Source organism: Malaclemys terrapin, chromosome 16 (assembly GCF_027887155.1).
Source record: "Malaclemys terrapin pileata isolate rMalTer1 chromosome 16, rMalTer1.hap1, whole genome shotgun sequence".
NCBI lineage: Eukaryota > Metazoa > Chordata > Testudines > Emydidae > Malaclemys > Malaclemys terrapin.
Window position 1 is genome coordinate 14,397,744 of NC_071520.1, and position 18,197 is coordinate 14,415,940.

At 48.1% G+C, this 18,197-nt stretch overlaps 1 protein-coding gene and 2 gene segments (V, D, J or C); all 3 read left to right on the forward strand.

The window, feature by feature from the left end:
- Positions 1–10,744, forward strand: part of LOC128824541 (immunoglobulin lambda variable 5-39-like) — a 159,733-nt gene extending 148,989 nt beyond the window's left edge. The window contains 2 exon segments of the V gene segment in view: positions 5,462–5,499; positions 10,046–10,744. Coding sequence covers positions 5,462–5,499; positions 10,046–10,368 — 361 coding nt within the window.
- Positions 1–18,197, forward strand: part of LOC128824543 (immunoglobulin lambda-1 light chain-like) — a 140,950-nt gene that overhangs the window by 113,132 nt on the left and 9,621 nt on the right. The gene's annotated exons all lie outside the window — the stretch shown is intronic.
- Positions 1–18,197, forward strand: part of LOC128824540 (immunoglobulin lambda variable 5-37-like) — a 35,551-nt gene that overhangs the window by 14,794 nt on the left and 2,560 nt on the right. Inside the window, 1 exon segment of the V gene segment in view lies at positions 17,235–17,272. Coding sequence covers positions 17,235–17,272 — 38 coding nt within the window.

Sequence of the window (18,197 nt, forward strand, 5' to 3'; positions counted from 1 at the left end):
AACGTTTACCTGGCCTGAATTATTTAGAGTACACGGCTCAGTGTCCCTGTCTGAAATGGGGGCATTATGAGCTGCTAAAACTGCACTCATTAAGCAGCAATGAAGTTGAGTAACCGATAATATTCACATCCCTAAGAGACTCAGGTACATGCTGGAACAAACGACTGACCTGGAGGAGCTGCTCGTGACCAGCTGCACAGAGACGGCACGGTTCATACTAGGCAAGGCTGCTCATGCGGCGCACGGTAATCGGCCCCACCTTGCCATGCAAGGCTGCCCAAGCGCACCGGAGCAAAACCAACAGTCTCTTGCCTTAAGAAAGCCCTCTCTGATCCCGGAGGATTCCCAAAGCCCCTCTCAAAATGATATACGAAGATCACCCATCACTGATCGGCAGCCACCTCTGGGGTGAAGGGAGACAGCTGATGTACAGCCAACAACGCCACTACACACGAGTTTGGGGCAGGCAGCACAGACTAATAATACGGCCGATCCAATGAGAAATGGAGGTAGGCAGAATGTAACTAGCTTTGTTACAACAGGCCAGGTCACTGGGATTAACACCTGCAAAAGAGCTGTGAACCCAAATGGCCAGGAGCTCCTTAGACGGCTGCAAAATGCTTCCAAAGTTGTATTATTATTTATTACAGGAGCTCAATGTCACGTCTCCTCTAAGAGATGTTTCTGCCAGAAATCGTGTCCCCTCACGCCATGCTTCTGTTCTGCCTCAGCACCTACCCCGCCTACAACACCCAACTTCCTGCAGCCCCCGAGGCGTTTCTTGGAGGTCTCCGCGTCCAGCTCAAGCAGTTGCAGTGGGAGAGGCCTGACACGGTCCCAGCACGAGGCGCTCTGGCAGGCTGGGCTGCCCAGCCACCCCACGCAAGGCAGAGCAGCTACTCACTGCGGCCATGGCTGATCACTCAGCTGATGAGCCATCAGAGCTCGATTGGTCTCCGCTCCATGTGACCAGGGCCTGGCCATTGTGAAGCGATACGTGTCAATACCCCTGACTGCACAACGTGACTGACCAATCACCCAGTAGAGCTGAAAGCTTGGCTCTGACGCAGACTGTGCTAATAACAGGGTGAAAGGACACCCTGGCAAAGGACAACAAGCCCCGAGCCCCGTGGAAGTTTCATTCGATCCTCCAAACAGGGGCTAGGTGTTGGGATGCTGCCCAGGCCCTGGCCTGTGGGAGAACTGGGCAGGCTGGGCGAGGCAGGGACCTGCAGCCAGAACAACTGAAAACAGAGCTGGTGATAATGGGAGTCTGATTAGCTTCAACTGGCTACCAGATGCCCTGAGCCACAGACAAGGGGGGTGGGGAATGCCGATGCTCGGGGGGGCTACTGCCTGTGAAAGCCGGGCTGGTGTTCTCTGTTTGGTTTGATTCTTTGCCGAGTCTCTGACCCTTACCTGTCTGATAAGCCAGGAAGGAGTAAAGCAAAGGGGGTGGGATTGTCTATGAGACACCTCACCTCACCCCACCCCCACCCCCACACACAGAGGTTTGGGTTTTGTTGGTGTCTGAGTTTTTCTCGGGCTAAATGAACCCGGTTGACCAGTCTGAATCCAGTGCAAAGCAGCCCCAAGCCATGCGTGCATGCTGGCTGGGCTGGCTCCCACGTTCAGTTGCAGCACGGCACGCTAGGTAAGCAGGGAATACGTTCTCTGGCCCAGTCGCTCCCCACCAGCCAGAACGAGCCACTCCTGGCAGTAGTGAAAGGAATTAACGGGGCTCTTCACCTGGTTCTGGTTTAATGCAAACTGGCGAGACAGTTGCTCTTACACATGAGGGATTGACAGCCCTGGCTAGACCCCGCCAGAGCACTGGCCACTTCTCCAGGCAGCTCCACCCAAGGCATCCTAGTCCTGACCCCCAGCACTATGGTTATTCCACTCCGAGCTCTCCGAGTGGGGAGACTGCCCATGAGATCAGGGGCAAGGCAGAGACCAACTCAGCCTCATTCCTGCCATAAAAAGGCTTTGAACCCAGATCCCCAGAGGCAAACGGTTACCAACTGAAGAACGGGAGACTTGCTTTCCTGAGAGCCTGGCTCTTGCATGATGCGTCTTGCGCATGCAGGGAACAATAAACAGAGTGATTGCCACTTGCGCTGAGAGGCACCTACGTTCCCCAGAAACTACTCTGATTTCCTTTCAGGGATTAGCAGAAAAAGGAAGTGGTTTCCAGGAGCCAGACCGTTACACACCATGTGCCAGATGTGTGTGCAATCGCAGGACAGTTGGCAACGCAAGGCTGCTCAACCCCACCGTGTGTTTCCCCCATGACTAGAATGTTTCAGTGCATCAATGGAAAAAAAGAAGCATGAAATCATGTAACCACAAGTCAACTTGTAACCACAGGAGCTGACCGCAGAGGTCACATACTGATTACACATGGTGACTGCCCTGCCACATTACATCACACTGCAGGTTTTCATCGGCTAAGTGTTTTGGTACCAACTGGCACTTCCCAGCCTATGAGTTAATTTCAGGTATACAAAACTGCCACTCAGGGTCAAGCAACCGGCTGTGAAACAGGTAAATTTCATGAGTCCATCTGCCATCATCAGCTGATCCAGGGGGATTTTGCTCTGATAGGCCAGGTGCATTTTCTTACCATTAGCACATCCATACGGTTCTCAGCTCTGGCTGCTCCGGACAAGGGACAGCAGAGAGGCGGCAGCCGCTTCGACTGAAATAAAACCGTGAGTGTGACCCCCCCCTCCCCGCTCCCCAGGAAGCTATGAAAAGCTGGAGCCTTTCGCCGCTTCGAATGGCTTTCTAGGGTCTCCCCATTGGTTTGCCCCTTCGGAGCAGTAATAGAATGATCAGGATGGGGAATGTCACATGAGTGCCCTCATCTTTTCAGCTGAACCCCAGCACCAACTAGCTGTGCAGGTTTCTGCTATCCTCCCCCTGCCCCAGGAACATGAAATCAGATGTCTGAATATTTTGACGTTAACTTTAAAATCCTTCCATTTAAAATAGCACCCGCCAGCTGTGTGTGGGGGGGGGTTGCTCTGTCCGGACTGAACACCCTGCGCAGTATGGGATTGGGGACTTTCAAAGGGGATGTTATTGAAGAAAGGCTTTCAAGAGCAACAGGAAGCCCTAGTAGCTTGGGAATCTGGGGTTGACGGAGCAGGCTTGAATTTCAGTTTAAACCTGTCCCCGGGGACTTGCTATTGCAGATGTCGTCAGGCATCAGCAGTCACTGCCCATGCTGACTCTGTCTGAGTCAGCCCTTCCTGTTCTGCTCCTGGCCCTTGGCTACTGGCCCCTCCCCTCCAAGCTTGCATCGCCAGCTGTACCTACCACCCGATGTTCCTCTCGGTCTGTGGCCTGTACTGCGCACACCGAGCTCAGCTTGTCAGGCGTAACAGGCTGAGAATCCAGGGTTAAGAAGCAACGTTTCAGTTCCCAGTGAGGTGACAGAGCCAGAGCTGTGGGCTTCCCGAAGATGCTAGTTGAGCAGGAGACTCTGTCCGTGGCTGAGATGGTGCCTGTCCATCCCCTCCAGGGCAGATAAAGGAAGGACTTATCTTGCTACTGCAGTGAATTAGACTGTAGGAGCAGCATCTGTTGGGACAATTTTGCTTTGTGCCTTGGACATACAGAAAGACGGACCTCTGGGGCTTTCTTGGGACCCAGGAGCTTGCACAGAAGATGCTTAGGGTAGACATCAGTAGTGTGAACATCCAGAGGGCTGTACTCTGTGAGGGGCAGCCAGACCCTCCCTAATCCTAAGAGACACCACACGTCATGGCTCAAAACTTGGAAATGGCCTGTGGGTTCCCCCTGCCGCGGATCACTCCCTGGTTCCCAGCAAGGACCAGGCCCCAGGACTAGGAGGGCTGTTTACAGCAAGAGTAACCCATCCATTGCAACAAACACCAGGAGCCTTCCTACCTGCTGCTTCACAGGGATGTCTCTGACTGGCCTTCTAGGGAAACCGATCCGCTCATATGTTCTAAAGACGTCTCCAGAGCTGCCTTCACTGGGGGCCCAATGGAGGATGCTGCTGATACTTCAGTAGCAAGTGTCCTTTAGCCACTGCATTCTCCTTCCAGAACGGGATTCATTCATGGCATCGAGGTGGATTTCAGAGCAGAGAACCTCATTGTCCTGACCTTGTGTGTCAGTGGGACCCACTGGGAATCAAGCCACAGGCTCGCTGGAAATCTAGAAATATGGAACAAGGTAAACCAGGTTTAAAGTCATAATATCGCCTTTTTCTTGATTTTTATTTGTCTTGACCTAAACCAAAACAAGGCTGCACTGCGGCTGGCTCTGGGTTTCCACAGGACCTGGGCAAAGGGACCACTACGCTCTAGACATCTGTCTGTGACCCTCTTGCCTCCCCGACCATTTCAGATCACACATTGATTCAGACACTCAGCCTGAGAAGTAGGGGAGTCTGCAGCCATGGAGTGGGGGGAAGTGCCATGGTCTGTGGGGTGGTTCAAGCTGTCAGGGGAGATATGGATACAGGGGGGCCCATAAAGTGCTGGCCTTGTAAGGGGAGACTCTAGGAACTGTGGCCCTTTGCTAGAACTGGCCGGGTGCAGCATTCTAGAGATTTGGAATAATCATGTAGCCTCTTTTCCATTCCATCTATCGACTCCAGTACGATGTATATTATTGATTCATACTCCAGTCCCCAGCTGTACATCCTACCACCTTGTCCATTCTGTGGAGAACTTCATAACAGCGAGAGCCCCTCACACAGCCCCAAGCTCCCCTTCCTCCCAATCCCATATTGCTTAGCTCTCCACGTTTTGTTCTGCGGTTCCCTGGAGGCCCCTGGACTCCAGGCCGACAGCTCCTGTGCCAAATGGGTGGGCGGAAATTCTGTTCATGTCTGTGATCTGGTTTATTCTATGGGTTCCGTACACTGCTGTGCACCAGCACCGCTAATGTTACACTAACTGCGTTTACATATGTACACGGTGCCCGGTGCAATGTAGCGGGGCACCGTAGAAAGGTCAAAAAACACTGAAATGGAAACAAAGCTGGGCGCAATGACCCCATTCTGCCAAAATGAGGAGGAAAAAAGATCCAGAAAGGACGAGCTGGTGAAGAAGACAAGCCAAGACGCTCAAAGACAAACAGACCTGAATAGAAAGGCCCTATGCTAGGACTCAAAGAGAACGAGAGTTCGTTCTTTGGGATTAGCATCTGATTTAACTCAAGACCTTGACCAGAGGCACAGTGGCTTCTCCCTTGGGAGAGAAGCTGATTCCACAATTACACTCCCCACTGAACTATTATCCGTCTACCTGTATCACCCAAGTTTCTTCAGAGAAGAGAAATCTGGGTCCCTTCTCCCAAAGCTCAACATTCTGGCCGATCAACCACCCCATCTAATTCACCCCGCCGATGGGACGCCCGGGCCACAAAGCAGAAGCAAGCAGCTGCCGGGATATTTTTGCACAGCCGTGTGTCACTGTGCGTATATCTTCGGCGGCGGAACCCAGTTGACCGTCCTTGGTAAGTCACTCTAATATTCATTTACAATCGTTTCCCAGTTGTTGCGGGTTTTGAATTTTTTTCCTTTGTCTCCCCTTCTCAACTTCTCTGTCTATTCCAGGCTGGGTGCTCTTCTACTCTGTCCTAATCACCATGAAAATGTGTGTGTGGGCGGAGGGGGGTTGCTCTGTTGAATGACAAAACGCAGGTCCTGTGTTGTTACAGATTTTTCCACTTGTAAAATGTTTTTGTCCTTTCGTTACTGATGAGTCCCCATTGATCAAATCTTTGGTCATATAATGGGGTTTTGTTTTATTACCGGCGATAGTTGGGGGGGTACCTCCTAATTTCAGAGCCCAGCCAAATTGTATTTTAATTGTTTATCTAACAAAACTTTCTATGTCAGTTTTCACTCTCTGATGGAAAGATACCCAGGTAAGGCTATGGTAACAAGGAGAAAATATTCAGGAGTTTGAGATATAGGGTTTTAGTTTCATAGAAGACTGGTCAGTCCTGCAGCCAAAAAAAAAGGGGGGGAAAGGCTCTCCGTTTCAGAAATAGTCAAAAAAGACAGCTGCTTTTTGGGTTTTTTTCATGTCTAATGCTTTTTCTGAGGTTATGCTGGAAAAGTTAGAAGGTTTTGGTGAGAGTTTTCAACTCAGAGTCAGAAAATGGGAGCAGTCAGTCAACTGAGAGGGAGCTAGAAACGTCTCTTGAAAATATAGGTGGATGTTCTAGGTCAGTCCCGGGGGCAGAAGCAATTAAAAAGATACTTTGAATTCTCAGTTGCAATTAAAAGGGATACAGAGCAAATTCTGATGACTTCTTCTTGAAACATGAGACACCCTCTTTTGCAAATAGCCTGTTCAGTTTTAAGCGTCTGGCTGGCTGTCTAGTCACTGTTGAATTGGAGCTTGCTGAAAAGATCCAGAGGAGGATTTCTCCTTGTCATGCAGATACTTAGATATTACTGTGATGGGCGCTAGGAATACCCTAGCTAGATAGGCAACAAAGATGGTCTTAAATAGCGAGACTCACGTATGGATGAGGAACTACTCCATGTAGAACTCTGTAGCCTGGAACAGAGCGGTGCAAGAGAGGATTCAGTGGAAGTGTTTAAGATTATGAATGAATGACTGTGATTGTTAGCAAGCGAACACGGCTCACTCCTCCCTTCTCACTGCCCGTTGAGCCGAGGGGTCTCTAGATGGAAGAATTCGCTAAGTAAAAGGGTGTATCATCCCCAGGGGAGATGCTAGAGTAAAACACTGTAGCTTGAGTTAACAAGAAGCTGGATAATTTTATGAACAGTTAACGCCACTGTTCTGTGTCTTGCACATGCAAAGGCAGGGAATTGATATCTTGTGCTTTGGGACATAGGATAGGACCATTGCAACAGGACAGAAGAGTGTCGCTGCCCAGCATTGCACAGCTGCATTGAAACAGGCCAGATTATGAATTCATTGGGAACTGTGGTGGCACAGTGCCTCTGAGAATCAGATCAGTAGGAATTGCTGTACAGTGTCAGACCACAGAGCTGGCAATTACCACACATATGTAAGAGGAAAGTGAACAAATCTTATTACCTAATTTTCAGAGGTGCCGCGTGCCCGTAGCTCCCAATGGCAGTGCTGGGTGCTCAGCATCTCTGAGAATCAAGCCGTGTGTGCAGGTCTGAACAGTCAGAATATGCAGGACTAAGTCAAGGGATGATTTCCTTTGGGAGTTTATCCATAGATATTTATTCCTCTCTGCTAGCGAGAGGGAGACCAGCAGCAGACAGGGTCACACCAGCAATGTTAGAATTTTTTTTTTTTTAGGAAGCGTCTCCTGAAACATCTAGGACAGTGGTTTTCAACCCTGGGGGGCCACGGACTATGGCTAAGATTGCCAAAGGGGTCCGCACCTCCATTCAAAATCTTTTAAGGGTCCGCAAATGAAAAAAAGTTGAAAGCCACTGAACTAGGAGTTTTTGAGATTCTGATGGGACTAACATATTGTCATTTAAGAAAAAATGAACCCTGATCTAGAAACGATGGGCTAAATTCTACTCTCGGTTACATTGGTGTACATCTGGAGTAACTGGATTCACTTTGTCCTAGAAGATATTAAAATGATGGGTTCTCCTTCCAACAGTGTGTTTGTGTGTGTGTATACACATACACAAACATATATATATATAAAAATTAGCCTCTCTCAATCAAAGCCGCGAATTTACAATAGCTGAGAATCTGACCACAACCTTTAACTCTCAGTGACTATCAATGACCACTGAATCCAGTGGGCCTCTGTGCTAGCACATGGATCTCCTTGGGGGAGGGATGAGGGAGTACGTCTCTGAAGGATCAGTTTCCCTTCAGGAGGAGGGAATCTCCCTACTTATCGGTTGCAGCGTTAACTGCAACGTAGCACTGAACAATCAATGAATAATACATTGATGAAACACTGGGAACTCTGCTGCTCTTGTTTGTTCTGCAATCAGTGCCAGGAATATTAGCAGCTTTGGCAGTTATTAGCAAGAAGATTTCTTTAAACATGAGCTGAAATTGGCTTCTGAAAATATTGGGCCATATTCTTCTCGGTTACTGTGAAGTGCATTGATTACACGGGATTTTCACAGCGTAGATGAGAGGAGTATTTGCCCTAGAGAATCTAGTTAACTATAGATACATCTTTAAATTGCCAAATGCTGTACAATTGAATGCAGGAGAATGAGCCCTTCTGGCTCTCTCCTCAGATAAAATATTGCCCCACTCCTGCAATTGGATCCAAACAGGCAGACTCACAGAGCATCTTTGATGCCAATAGGAATCCATCCCGGGTCAGTGGTACGGATCTGATTGCAGGGTCAAGACCGAAGAGGCTACATTTCTCCAGCTTGAACACACAGAAATAATCGGACGTAGCAATGCCCGGGTGTGACTGTGAACTCCGCAGTAACGGTGCTATGGGATTAAATGTTGGCTTGTGCCAGGTCAGGCTTCAGCTGAGCATTTCTCAGTAAAGGGCCATTTGTTCCTGCTAATGTGGTGTTCAGCTGTTATAGCCGTAGAGCCAGTGAGCTTGTAACAGACAAGATTATTAATGCTAGGACCGAAGGCCTAATTCCAGGCAAGCAGGATATCTGCAGTCGGAGAACCGTGCCCACAGGAATTAGCAGCGTAGGGCGCTGTGACAGATTCTGAACTTGCGGAAACTCTGATGCCGCCTACGGGCCATCATCTACCCTAAATCTTTGCACAAAGTATCTGATCCAGCAGAGCAGTTAAGCACATGCTTAACTTTAAGCTCATGAGTAGCCAGTCTATTGACTTCCAGGGGATGGCGGATACATTTCAAGTTAAGCACGCGTTTAAGTGCTCAACTGGATTGGGGCCCTTATTCTCATTTTAAGGGCCCTAATTTTGTTTTTGGTTTCTCTGATGCGATCAGATTGACGTCAGTGGTTCAACATTTCCCCCAGTACCTGCCTAAATGCAAGCTGAATTTGCCTACATGCGGCCCTAAAGTATTAAGAAAACAGTAAGGAGAAAAACTTGAAAGACGCTCTGTGAGTTCTCTGTCATGTATGGAGTATCCTGCGGGAGGAGATACTGAAGGAGCACAAATTTCTATAATACCAACCATTAAAAACCAACCAATTTAAATAGCTCTCAGGTTAGGCAGGATTCCAAGTCAGAGCTAAACCTGGAGCCCGCCGAAACATCCACATTTCCTACAGCCAGAGGGTGTGGGCACAGGATGGCAAATGCTAGCTGGCAGTTTTAAAGATAGACGTGTGAGAGCCAGATGACAGCAGACCAGCTGTAGCGGGGCGCCATTTTGTGTATGAAAGCAACAGCTGCTTTCCATGTTCTGATGGCAGCTCACAGCAGATCAAATGTGTTTGACTCAAAGAATAAGCCAGCTACATTCCTCTGCCCTGAATTTCTCAGCAATCCTGCAAATGCAGCGTCAGTGCCACGTGGCTCCTTAGCTGGTGGGAGAGGGAACAAGTACAAGGAGAGATGCTAGGGAATGTTTAACACTGGAGATTATTATATTGCCAAATTCTGGTGCAGGATTTCTCTGCGAGGATGATCTGTCTCCATAGAATAGTCCTTTCAGTGGAAAAACATTATCAGGGAAATACCTAGTAAGTCATTTGAAAAGAAGAGAGTCACTGCTGCAGTGTTGTGCTAGCACCGTGGTTTAGCTGAACTTAGCTTTTCCTGTCCTACTCCACTCTATCGTTGCCGGATAGAATCCAGGGATGTAGATGAGTTTTGATTTGATTTTTAATGGTAAGACTTTCTAGTTACAAAGCAGCATTGGTTTAGATTTCAGGCAGTTTCTCCCTCAGGCCCCACAGACTTTATTTAAAAAAATAAAACTTTATAGACCCGAAGAGCCAGATCCTCCGCTGGTGTCACGGAACTACATTGATTTATAGTAGGTGAGGATCTAGCTCAAAATATCTAGTACCTTGCATTCTGCACTGGCAGCGTCTGAATTTGATGTTCCACTGTGAATCTGAATTCTCTTTGGCTTTGTTCTTAATCTGACTCTGAATCACATTGTCTTGTAGGTCAGCCAAAGGCATCTCCTACCGTGCACCTCTTCCCTCCATCCTCGGAAGAGATAAGTACAAAGAGCAAAGCCACACTGGTGTGTCTGCTGGGCAGCTTTTACCCAGGGTCAGTCCAAGTCACCTGGCAAGCTGACGGCAAGCAGATCTCCACTGGAGTGGAGACGACCAAACCATCGAAACAGAGTGACAACAAGTACATGGCCAGCAGTTACCTGTCTCTGGCTGCATCAGATTGGAAGACCCATGAGATCTATACCTGCAAGGTGACACACGATGGGAAGAACATCGAGAAGTCTTTGCAGCGCTCACAGTGTTCTTAACCTTCTGACCCTCAGATGGCTCAGCTGGTCCTTGTGTCTATCAGTAGAGTTTTCCCCAAAAGAGCTGGGATCAGTCTGTAGCATCACCTTAATGCTGATCTCCAGCAGCTCTGCTTCCTGTTTGATGTGGGGGATCTTTGACGATCCTTTTGATATCTGCTTTTATTCCCATGTTCCCACTGCTCTCACCCCCCTGCATTCCCTGGAAATGTCCTTCCTGCTTTAGTCTCTGATGCAGCCTTGTTATGATATTAATAAAACCAGAAACATTCAGCTATCGCTGTCTGTGAAGAGTTAAAATTATTGTCTCTTTCAAATGTTTTCAAAAAGTTGTTTATCATGATTCTGCAATAAAAGATGGACATTTATCTGCCAATAGTTTATTCTTCTGGTTCCAAAGGCTGAACTGATTTCTCTCAATTTATCTGTCAATAACTTATTCCCAGCAAATATCAGTAAGATTTAGTAGCCACTGGGTAAAATGTGTTCATGGTTATAAAACTCTCTCTTGGATTTTCATCTGGAGTAGATTGGCCCCATGCCATTGAATTGAGTGGAGTGAGGCCGATTTACGCCCGCTGATGATCTCACCTTGTTTGCTTTTGTCTAGCAATAAAACCACTAGCACCAAGCTTGGGAGTTACCCTGAGTCTGGTGGAAGGTGCTACTGCTCTAAGCAACAGAGGTTGCAGCTGCCAGGGCAGAAATAGTCTGGTGGGACCCACTGCCCGGTTTCTCTTGGGAGCTCCTATGGTCTGAACTCAACCCAAGTTCAGACCATAGTTATGTGGCACTTGAGTCCCACTTAAACACTATGGAGCAAGCGTAAGTGGGTCTTTCTGTTAGTGGTGCCGTGGCCCTTTTGCTGGCTTTCTGCACAAGAGTGTCACTTGACCCACCTTCGAATGGCGTAACTGGAACACGAACAACAGACCTCATGCTACAACAGTCCACTCAATTCACTGAGTATCTCTGGCTGCTGGTGTCCCTGGCTGCCCACAAGTCACAAAGACAGCAATGCAGCCAGGGAAACGCACCTTCCCATTGAATGCCAAACTGCACTGTGCTTCTCAGTGTGGGACCCACTATTCGTTCACGGGGGCGGATGGCTATGGGCTTGCCAATGACAAATGAACGTTATTAGGTAGGAGGAGCTTTGGATAGATTTTTTTAAATCAAAATATCTTTGTTCCAAGCTGCTGTGTCCCTGTTCCTTCTCCCAAAGGTGAATGTCTCAACGGTGACCTTGCAGCTCCAATAAGAGCGTAAACAGATTATAATTTACCAGCAGATGCCTGGCAAATACAGTCATAGATACATTTACAGTTACAAATGTGAACTCCAAATGAAAATACGTCCTTTGTAATAGCTTGAAAGGCCATAAAGCCATGGAGCCCTGCAAGGGAAGGATTATATTAGTCAACCCTAGCTCCATTTATCTGTGGTCTGTCATTCATTGTACTGTAAGGTCATCATTACTGAAAAGAATTCTTATTGAATGTAAATGGTTTGCCTGGTCATTAGCATGAAATCTCAGCTGCTCACACAGATATCGCCAGCCTGCTCCCCTGGACCAGGAAGCGTGGGTACAACTAGTAACAGAATTCCTGGAGGGTGAAATTCACCCTGTGCAATGGCCTTCATGAAGCCAATGAACCGTTTACGTGAGTGGGCTTCACTAGTACATAGGCCTCTTGCAGGACTCCTGAATTACACCCAGAGAGAAACCACCAGGGAGGCAAGAATTCAAGGCCCTTGTCTCCCAGGCTGGTACCGGATCACCATGCTACAGGAAAAGAGAAGGATAAGATCAAGCATAGCCTGCTGGAGTAGCTAGTTTTACTCCAGGTCCTGAGGTTTTTTCCCCCCACACGTGACTTCCCAGTCTGCTGTGGCACCTATGCAAGCTAAATCAAATGTAGGGAAAAGAAACCAAATAACTCTATAATGCCAATTTTTTAAAAAGATTCCAGAGATGATCCTGGAAATTACAGGCCGATAAGCCTGACTTCAGTATCTGTCAAATTGGTTGAAACGATAGTAAAGCTCAGAATTATCAGACATAGAGATGAACTTGATATATTGGGGAAGAGTCAACGTGGCTTTTGTAAAGGAAAAATCACACCTCACCAATCTGTTAGAATTCTTGAGGGTAGAAAAGAGACGGCTAAGGTGGGATATGATAAAGGTCTATAAAATGATGAATGGTGAGGAGAAAAAGTGTTAGTTACCCCTTCTCATAACACAAGAACCAGGGGTCACCCCATGACATTAATAGGCAGTGGATTTAAAACAAACATAAGCAAGTTCTTCTTCACACAACACTCAGTCAACCTGTGGAACACGTTGCCAGAGGATGTTGTGAAGGCCAAAAGGATAACTAGGTTTAAAAAGAATTAGAGAAGTTCATGGAGGATAGGTCCATCAATGGCTAGAAGCCAAGCTGGTCAGGGATGCAATCCCATGCTCCAGGGGTCCGTAAGCCTCTGACTGCTAGAAGCTGGGACTCAGCGACAGGGAATAGATCACTGGATAACTGCCCTGTTCTGTTCACTCCCTCTGGCACCAGCCACAGTTAGAAGACAGGCTGGATGGACCATTGGTCTGACACAGTCTGGTCATTCTTATGTTCTTTATGTAGAGTCATTATAAAGTGAAGTCAGCGTTACCGACTCAGGACAATCCAGCTACCTCCTTTCCAAGGCCCCACGTGGTGTCATTGTGATACTGCAGTCACTCCCCGTGCACAGGCTCATGCAGCTCTCAGATGTTCCTGCCCTTCACACAGAAACTCTCAACAAAGCACCCTGGGCCGTGACAACAGCTGCACTGTGTAGGGTGACCAGATGTCCCGATTTTATAGGGATAGTCCCGATTTTGGGGTATTTTTCTTATATAGGCTCCTATTACCCCCCACCCCATCCCGATTTTTCACATTTGCTGTCTGGTCACCCTAGCACCTTGCCGTGGAACCTGGCCACTCAGTGAGCATGTCAGTAAAGGCTGTGCCTTTGTAACGGGCGAGGGGTGCTGTGTGGAGCTGCACCGTCCCTGCAGGACTATGGGGAAGGTGGCATCTCAGCCAGGCCTGGTATCTCTGGTGCTGTCGCCTATGCATAGGGCTTGGACAATCTGCTCCTTCCATTAGGATGCTCCTGCCCCACTCACTGGTGGGTTTGACCTGCTCCCTGGCCAGCTCTTTCCCATATTCACCATATAACCCTTCCCAATGGGAACAGCATCCCCGGCGAAATACTCTTCTGTTTGCCAGCCCTTGCTGGCATTCGGCTCCAGACTTGATTTCATTGATGCAACTATAATATTTCTTTGTACACAGGGAACATAAGAACAACCAGACTGGGTCAGACCAAAGGTCCATCTAGCCCAGTATCCTGTCTTCCGACAGTGGCCAATGCCAGGTGCCCCAGAGGCAATGAACAGAACAGGGAATCATCAAGTGAGCCATCCCCTGTCGCTCATTCCCAGTTTCTGGCAAATGGAGGCTAGGGACACCATCCCTGCCCATCCCGGCTAATAGCTATTGATGGACCTATCCTCCATGAACTTATCTAGCTCTTTTTTGACCCCTGTTATGGTCTTGGCCTTCACAACATCCTCTGTGGATGCACAAATGGGGCATTGGTATTATATTTTATTAGCAATGAATCGGCCGACATTTCCAAAGGCTTCTAAGAGATCAAAGTGCTCAGACTCCATTGATTTCCAATGGGAGCTAGCACCATATTTCCAGCCCTCTTTGAAAATCCTACTCGTATTATGTGTACGGTTTGGATTTACATGGGGGCCAAACCCATAAAAAACCCGGAGCAAATCCAAATAGCTACAAAAAAACAGCCCCCACATTACTCTGCTGCCTGGCGGGCGAAGTGAAATTCCCTCTAGTGCAGAGAACCACCACAAGGGTTACACACCACTTCAGTCCCACCTACATCCCCGTTTAGCCTGTGGCCAGCCATTATTAGACATCATTAACCCTTCATTTGCCGGATTAAAGTAGTAGCCAAAGCAAACATCAGACACAAGTCATGCAGTCTGAGGAACCTGAGCAAAAGGAAAACAGGCCCTGATTCAGCAGAGCAGTTAAGCACGTGTCGACCTTTAATTAAGCTAAACATCGAGATGAGTCACTCCTGAATGATTCAACAGTTAGGGCGTGCATGTTAGCTCCTACTCGTGAGCTTTTACTCACCTGAGTTAGTCCCATGGATTTCAAGAGGACTGTTAGGGTGAAGAAGTGCTCACCAGTGGGTGAAATTCCCCCTGTGCAGAGGACCTGCATAATGTCTATGCACCACAGAAGTCCTACATCAGCCCTGTTAAATTAGATTTAAATGGAACATAGGCGTGTGCAGAGCCTAAGCCCAGGGGTAACTTTACCCTACTCTGGGTAAGGGATACATGACCCAGCCCTCAACTGGGAGAATGATGAAGTCACTTAACATATCAAATCAGCAAGTGCCACATTGGAGGTGTGAGGGGATTTCTAATCACCCAAAACATCTTCCCTGGAAGAGCTACACATTCATCGCTGAGAATTAGACAGAATCCCTGATGCTCACCCCCAGCTGCGATTGCGCAGAATTCTCCTGCTCATCACATGTTCCCAAGCCCATGTCATGCTTAACAGTGTTAGTGTTTGGGGGAGTGTAGTTTAGAGCCTCTCTCAGGCCTGAAAACCACTGTCCAGGGGCTTCTGTAAGGTCTGCTCCATTGGAGTCAAGGGAGCTGTGTCACTGACTTCAGTAAGTGCAAGATCAAGCGCTATAAACAGCTTCAACTGCAGTCCATTAATGAGGAAATGAGGCTGGTACCATTCACTCCCCTGGCCGTGCTGAGCTGACACACACCAGGCACTAAGGGGAGTTGGTATTTACAGTCAGAGGGAGGGTCCAGTGCCCTGGTTTACTTCAGAAGAAACCAGCTGAGCATGGACACAGCTCACAGCCTAGATGTTTACTGGCCCTGCCCTTGGTGAGAGGGGCACCTCATGCCCACACTCTGCTGGGCAACAGGCCCCAGAGCTGCTCTCCTAAGGTGAGGGGCAGGGAATAGCCCAGCAATGGTGTGAGTCTCATGGCAGCTCTGTCCAGGGAAACAGTGCAGGGATTTACTGCTGAGAACAGCTGGGAAATACAGAGCAAATGGCTGGCGTTGATGGCACTGAGTTAATTTCTAAAGGCAACTGGGGGCTCCCTTGAGGAAAGTGCTGACGTCTCCTGCATACTGGACATGGGCTGAGCAGACATGCTCTCTATTGATACCAGCATTGCCTTGTACTGGTACCAACAGAGTCTGGAGCATTTTCCAGCATATGCCAGCTGAACGATGGATATGGCTTTTACAAGCACCAAAGGTTCTGAGCATCTTGACTGGCTCATGGCTTCCAGGGAGACTGACAGTAACACCTACATCTGATCCACGGCTGGTCAACCGTCCAGGATTGTCGATTAATCCAGGAATTAACAATTAATCTTTAATTAAAGATTATGTCATGTGATGAAGCCTCCAGGAATACGTCCAACCAAAATTGGCAACCTTACTGCTGGGATCAGACAGAGCGTGGGGTGATAGGTTTAATGGCACATGGATCTTGAGTCATTCCTCTGACATGTCCAATGTGGAGACATCACCAGCCCCCTGCATGGCTCAGCTGAGAGCGAACACAGGACATCATGAGGCAGCTTCTTGCAGAAGGGCTGTGCCCAGTGACTCAGAGCGACCCCCTGACCCCATGGACTGTCTGAAGATCCTGATCAGGTAAGTTAGGACAATGTGGGAGGGGCTGTCTTAGCTTCTCACAGACAGGTGCAGAGAGGCTGCACTATTCAGAGAGTAGACGAGGACAGCACGTGGTTTGGATCACATCCGATCCACCCGCGTGCAGCCCTTGGCACGTCTGATCTGTCTCTTCGCTGACACTAATTGCTGGGTCTCCGGAACATCTTGTACATTATTTATATCTAGAAAGACGCTGATGCTCCCAGACGTGTGGGGTCACGGCCACATGGTTTCTAAGTATGATTATCGTATCCATAACATACACCACTGAATCCATTCAATACTGACAGCTAATGCGCCTCATTCCTTCCATGGCGTAATTCCACTGAAGTGACTACAATGGCACCAGTGATGAATTTGGCCCAGTATTGGCCTGTCATGGCCAAATGGCAGTAGAAGGACCCACACGCAGTCCAGTTGTGTACATGCCTTCCAGCACCCACAACCGTTCTCCATGGGCTCCAGCCACAGCCGCACAGACACGCAGGCAGACCCACAGCCTGTGCGGGGGTTGGGGGAGCGCTGTAGTGGGGGAACCCAGCACGATAGCAGAGCACAGAGCTCCTTTGCTTCTCTCTCGGTACCTTTATGCCCTCAACCACTGTAGTGCCTGAGAATCTCGGAGACACGATAGAACTTAGACCACCCTGTAAGGCAGGGAAGTGCTGCCCCCATTTTACAGATGGGGAACTGAGGAACAGAGATGACGTGACTTGCCCAAGGATACAAAGTCAGTGGCAGAGCTAGGACATGAACCCCGCTCACCTGACTCCTACACCAGTGCCTTAACTACAAGACCATCTTCCGTGCTCTTATGTGGGCTGTGCTCGGGGACCAGGATTTGGCCTTATTGTGAGTTGTCCCAAGGAATATGCCATTGCTTCACTTCCCAGTGGATCTTCATTCCTCCGACTGTACGATGAGTTTCTCCAGAAAGGATAAACCTGCACTCCCATGGGGTGCCAGTGGAAATTGCCCTGCGCCTCTTTTTCTCTACGCAGGCAGAGGTGGCGACCTCTCCCTGCCAGCGACTGGGACTGGTTTTTGTACAGCCCTGTGTCACTGTGGTGGATCTTCGGTGGAGGAACCCAGCTGACCGTCCTTGGTAAGTCACTGAATTACTCTCAAACTTTCCTTCTCCTGGCTGTATTGTACGTTTTCCATGATTTTTTTCCTGCTTTCTTTGTCTTCATGCTGGGCACCGGACTCCTCTCATTTTATATATGGACCTTCACAGAGTGTTGGGAATAACGTTTAGTCTCTCTGGATAGTCATAGCAGATGTACACAGCACATGTTGGGTTTTCTGTTCTTAATGAAGAGAAGTTTGAATTTGCCCATGAAACCTATTGAGATTCTGCCACTGGATCCCCAGTTACGATAACCCAGTGTTAGCCTCTTACGGAAAAGATTTTCCCCCTTTTTCTTTTAAGGTATGAACTATTTCTCAGTAGCACCGGGTGTTAGTCAGTGTATGAAAGAAACCCAGGGCCAGCGTCTCAGGTGCTGCACACTGCCCTGACTCCATTGTCTGCTATAGAGCTCCACCAAAACTCACCCCAGGCGCCTACAGACAGGTGTCCAATCCCAGGAAATCTAATGTTCTATTAAAGTCATTGGTCCCTGGTGATTTAAATCTGATTTGTCAGGGGCCGTTGGAAGGAAATGCTTAGCAATGAGAGCTGGGCAGAAAATACAGTTTTATTCTGTAAATAATTTCAGGAAAAGCAAAACAAAAAAATCATTTTGATCTCAAGGGGTCCAAAATTCAAACAAGCATTTTCAGCTGAAAACCGAAAATGCTTCAGTTATTGACAGGTTTTGGTTTAAGATTTCCACTTTTTCCATTTTGGGATTTTTAACCAAAAAAAAAAAAAAAATGTTTTTCTTTCTGAAAAAAGCAGATACTTGCCACAGATATTTTCATTCACTTGAAAACCAACTTTCCACTGAAAATAGTTTTGATGGGTCATTTTCCACCAGCCCTATTTGTAGCATTGCTCAGTTGGAGGTGGGCAAGTGACCGATAAC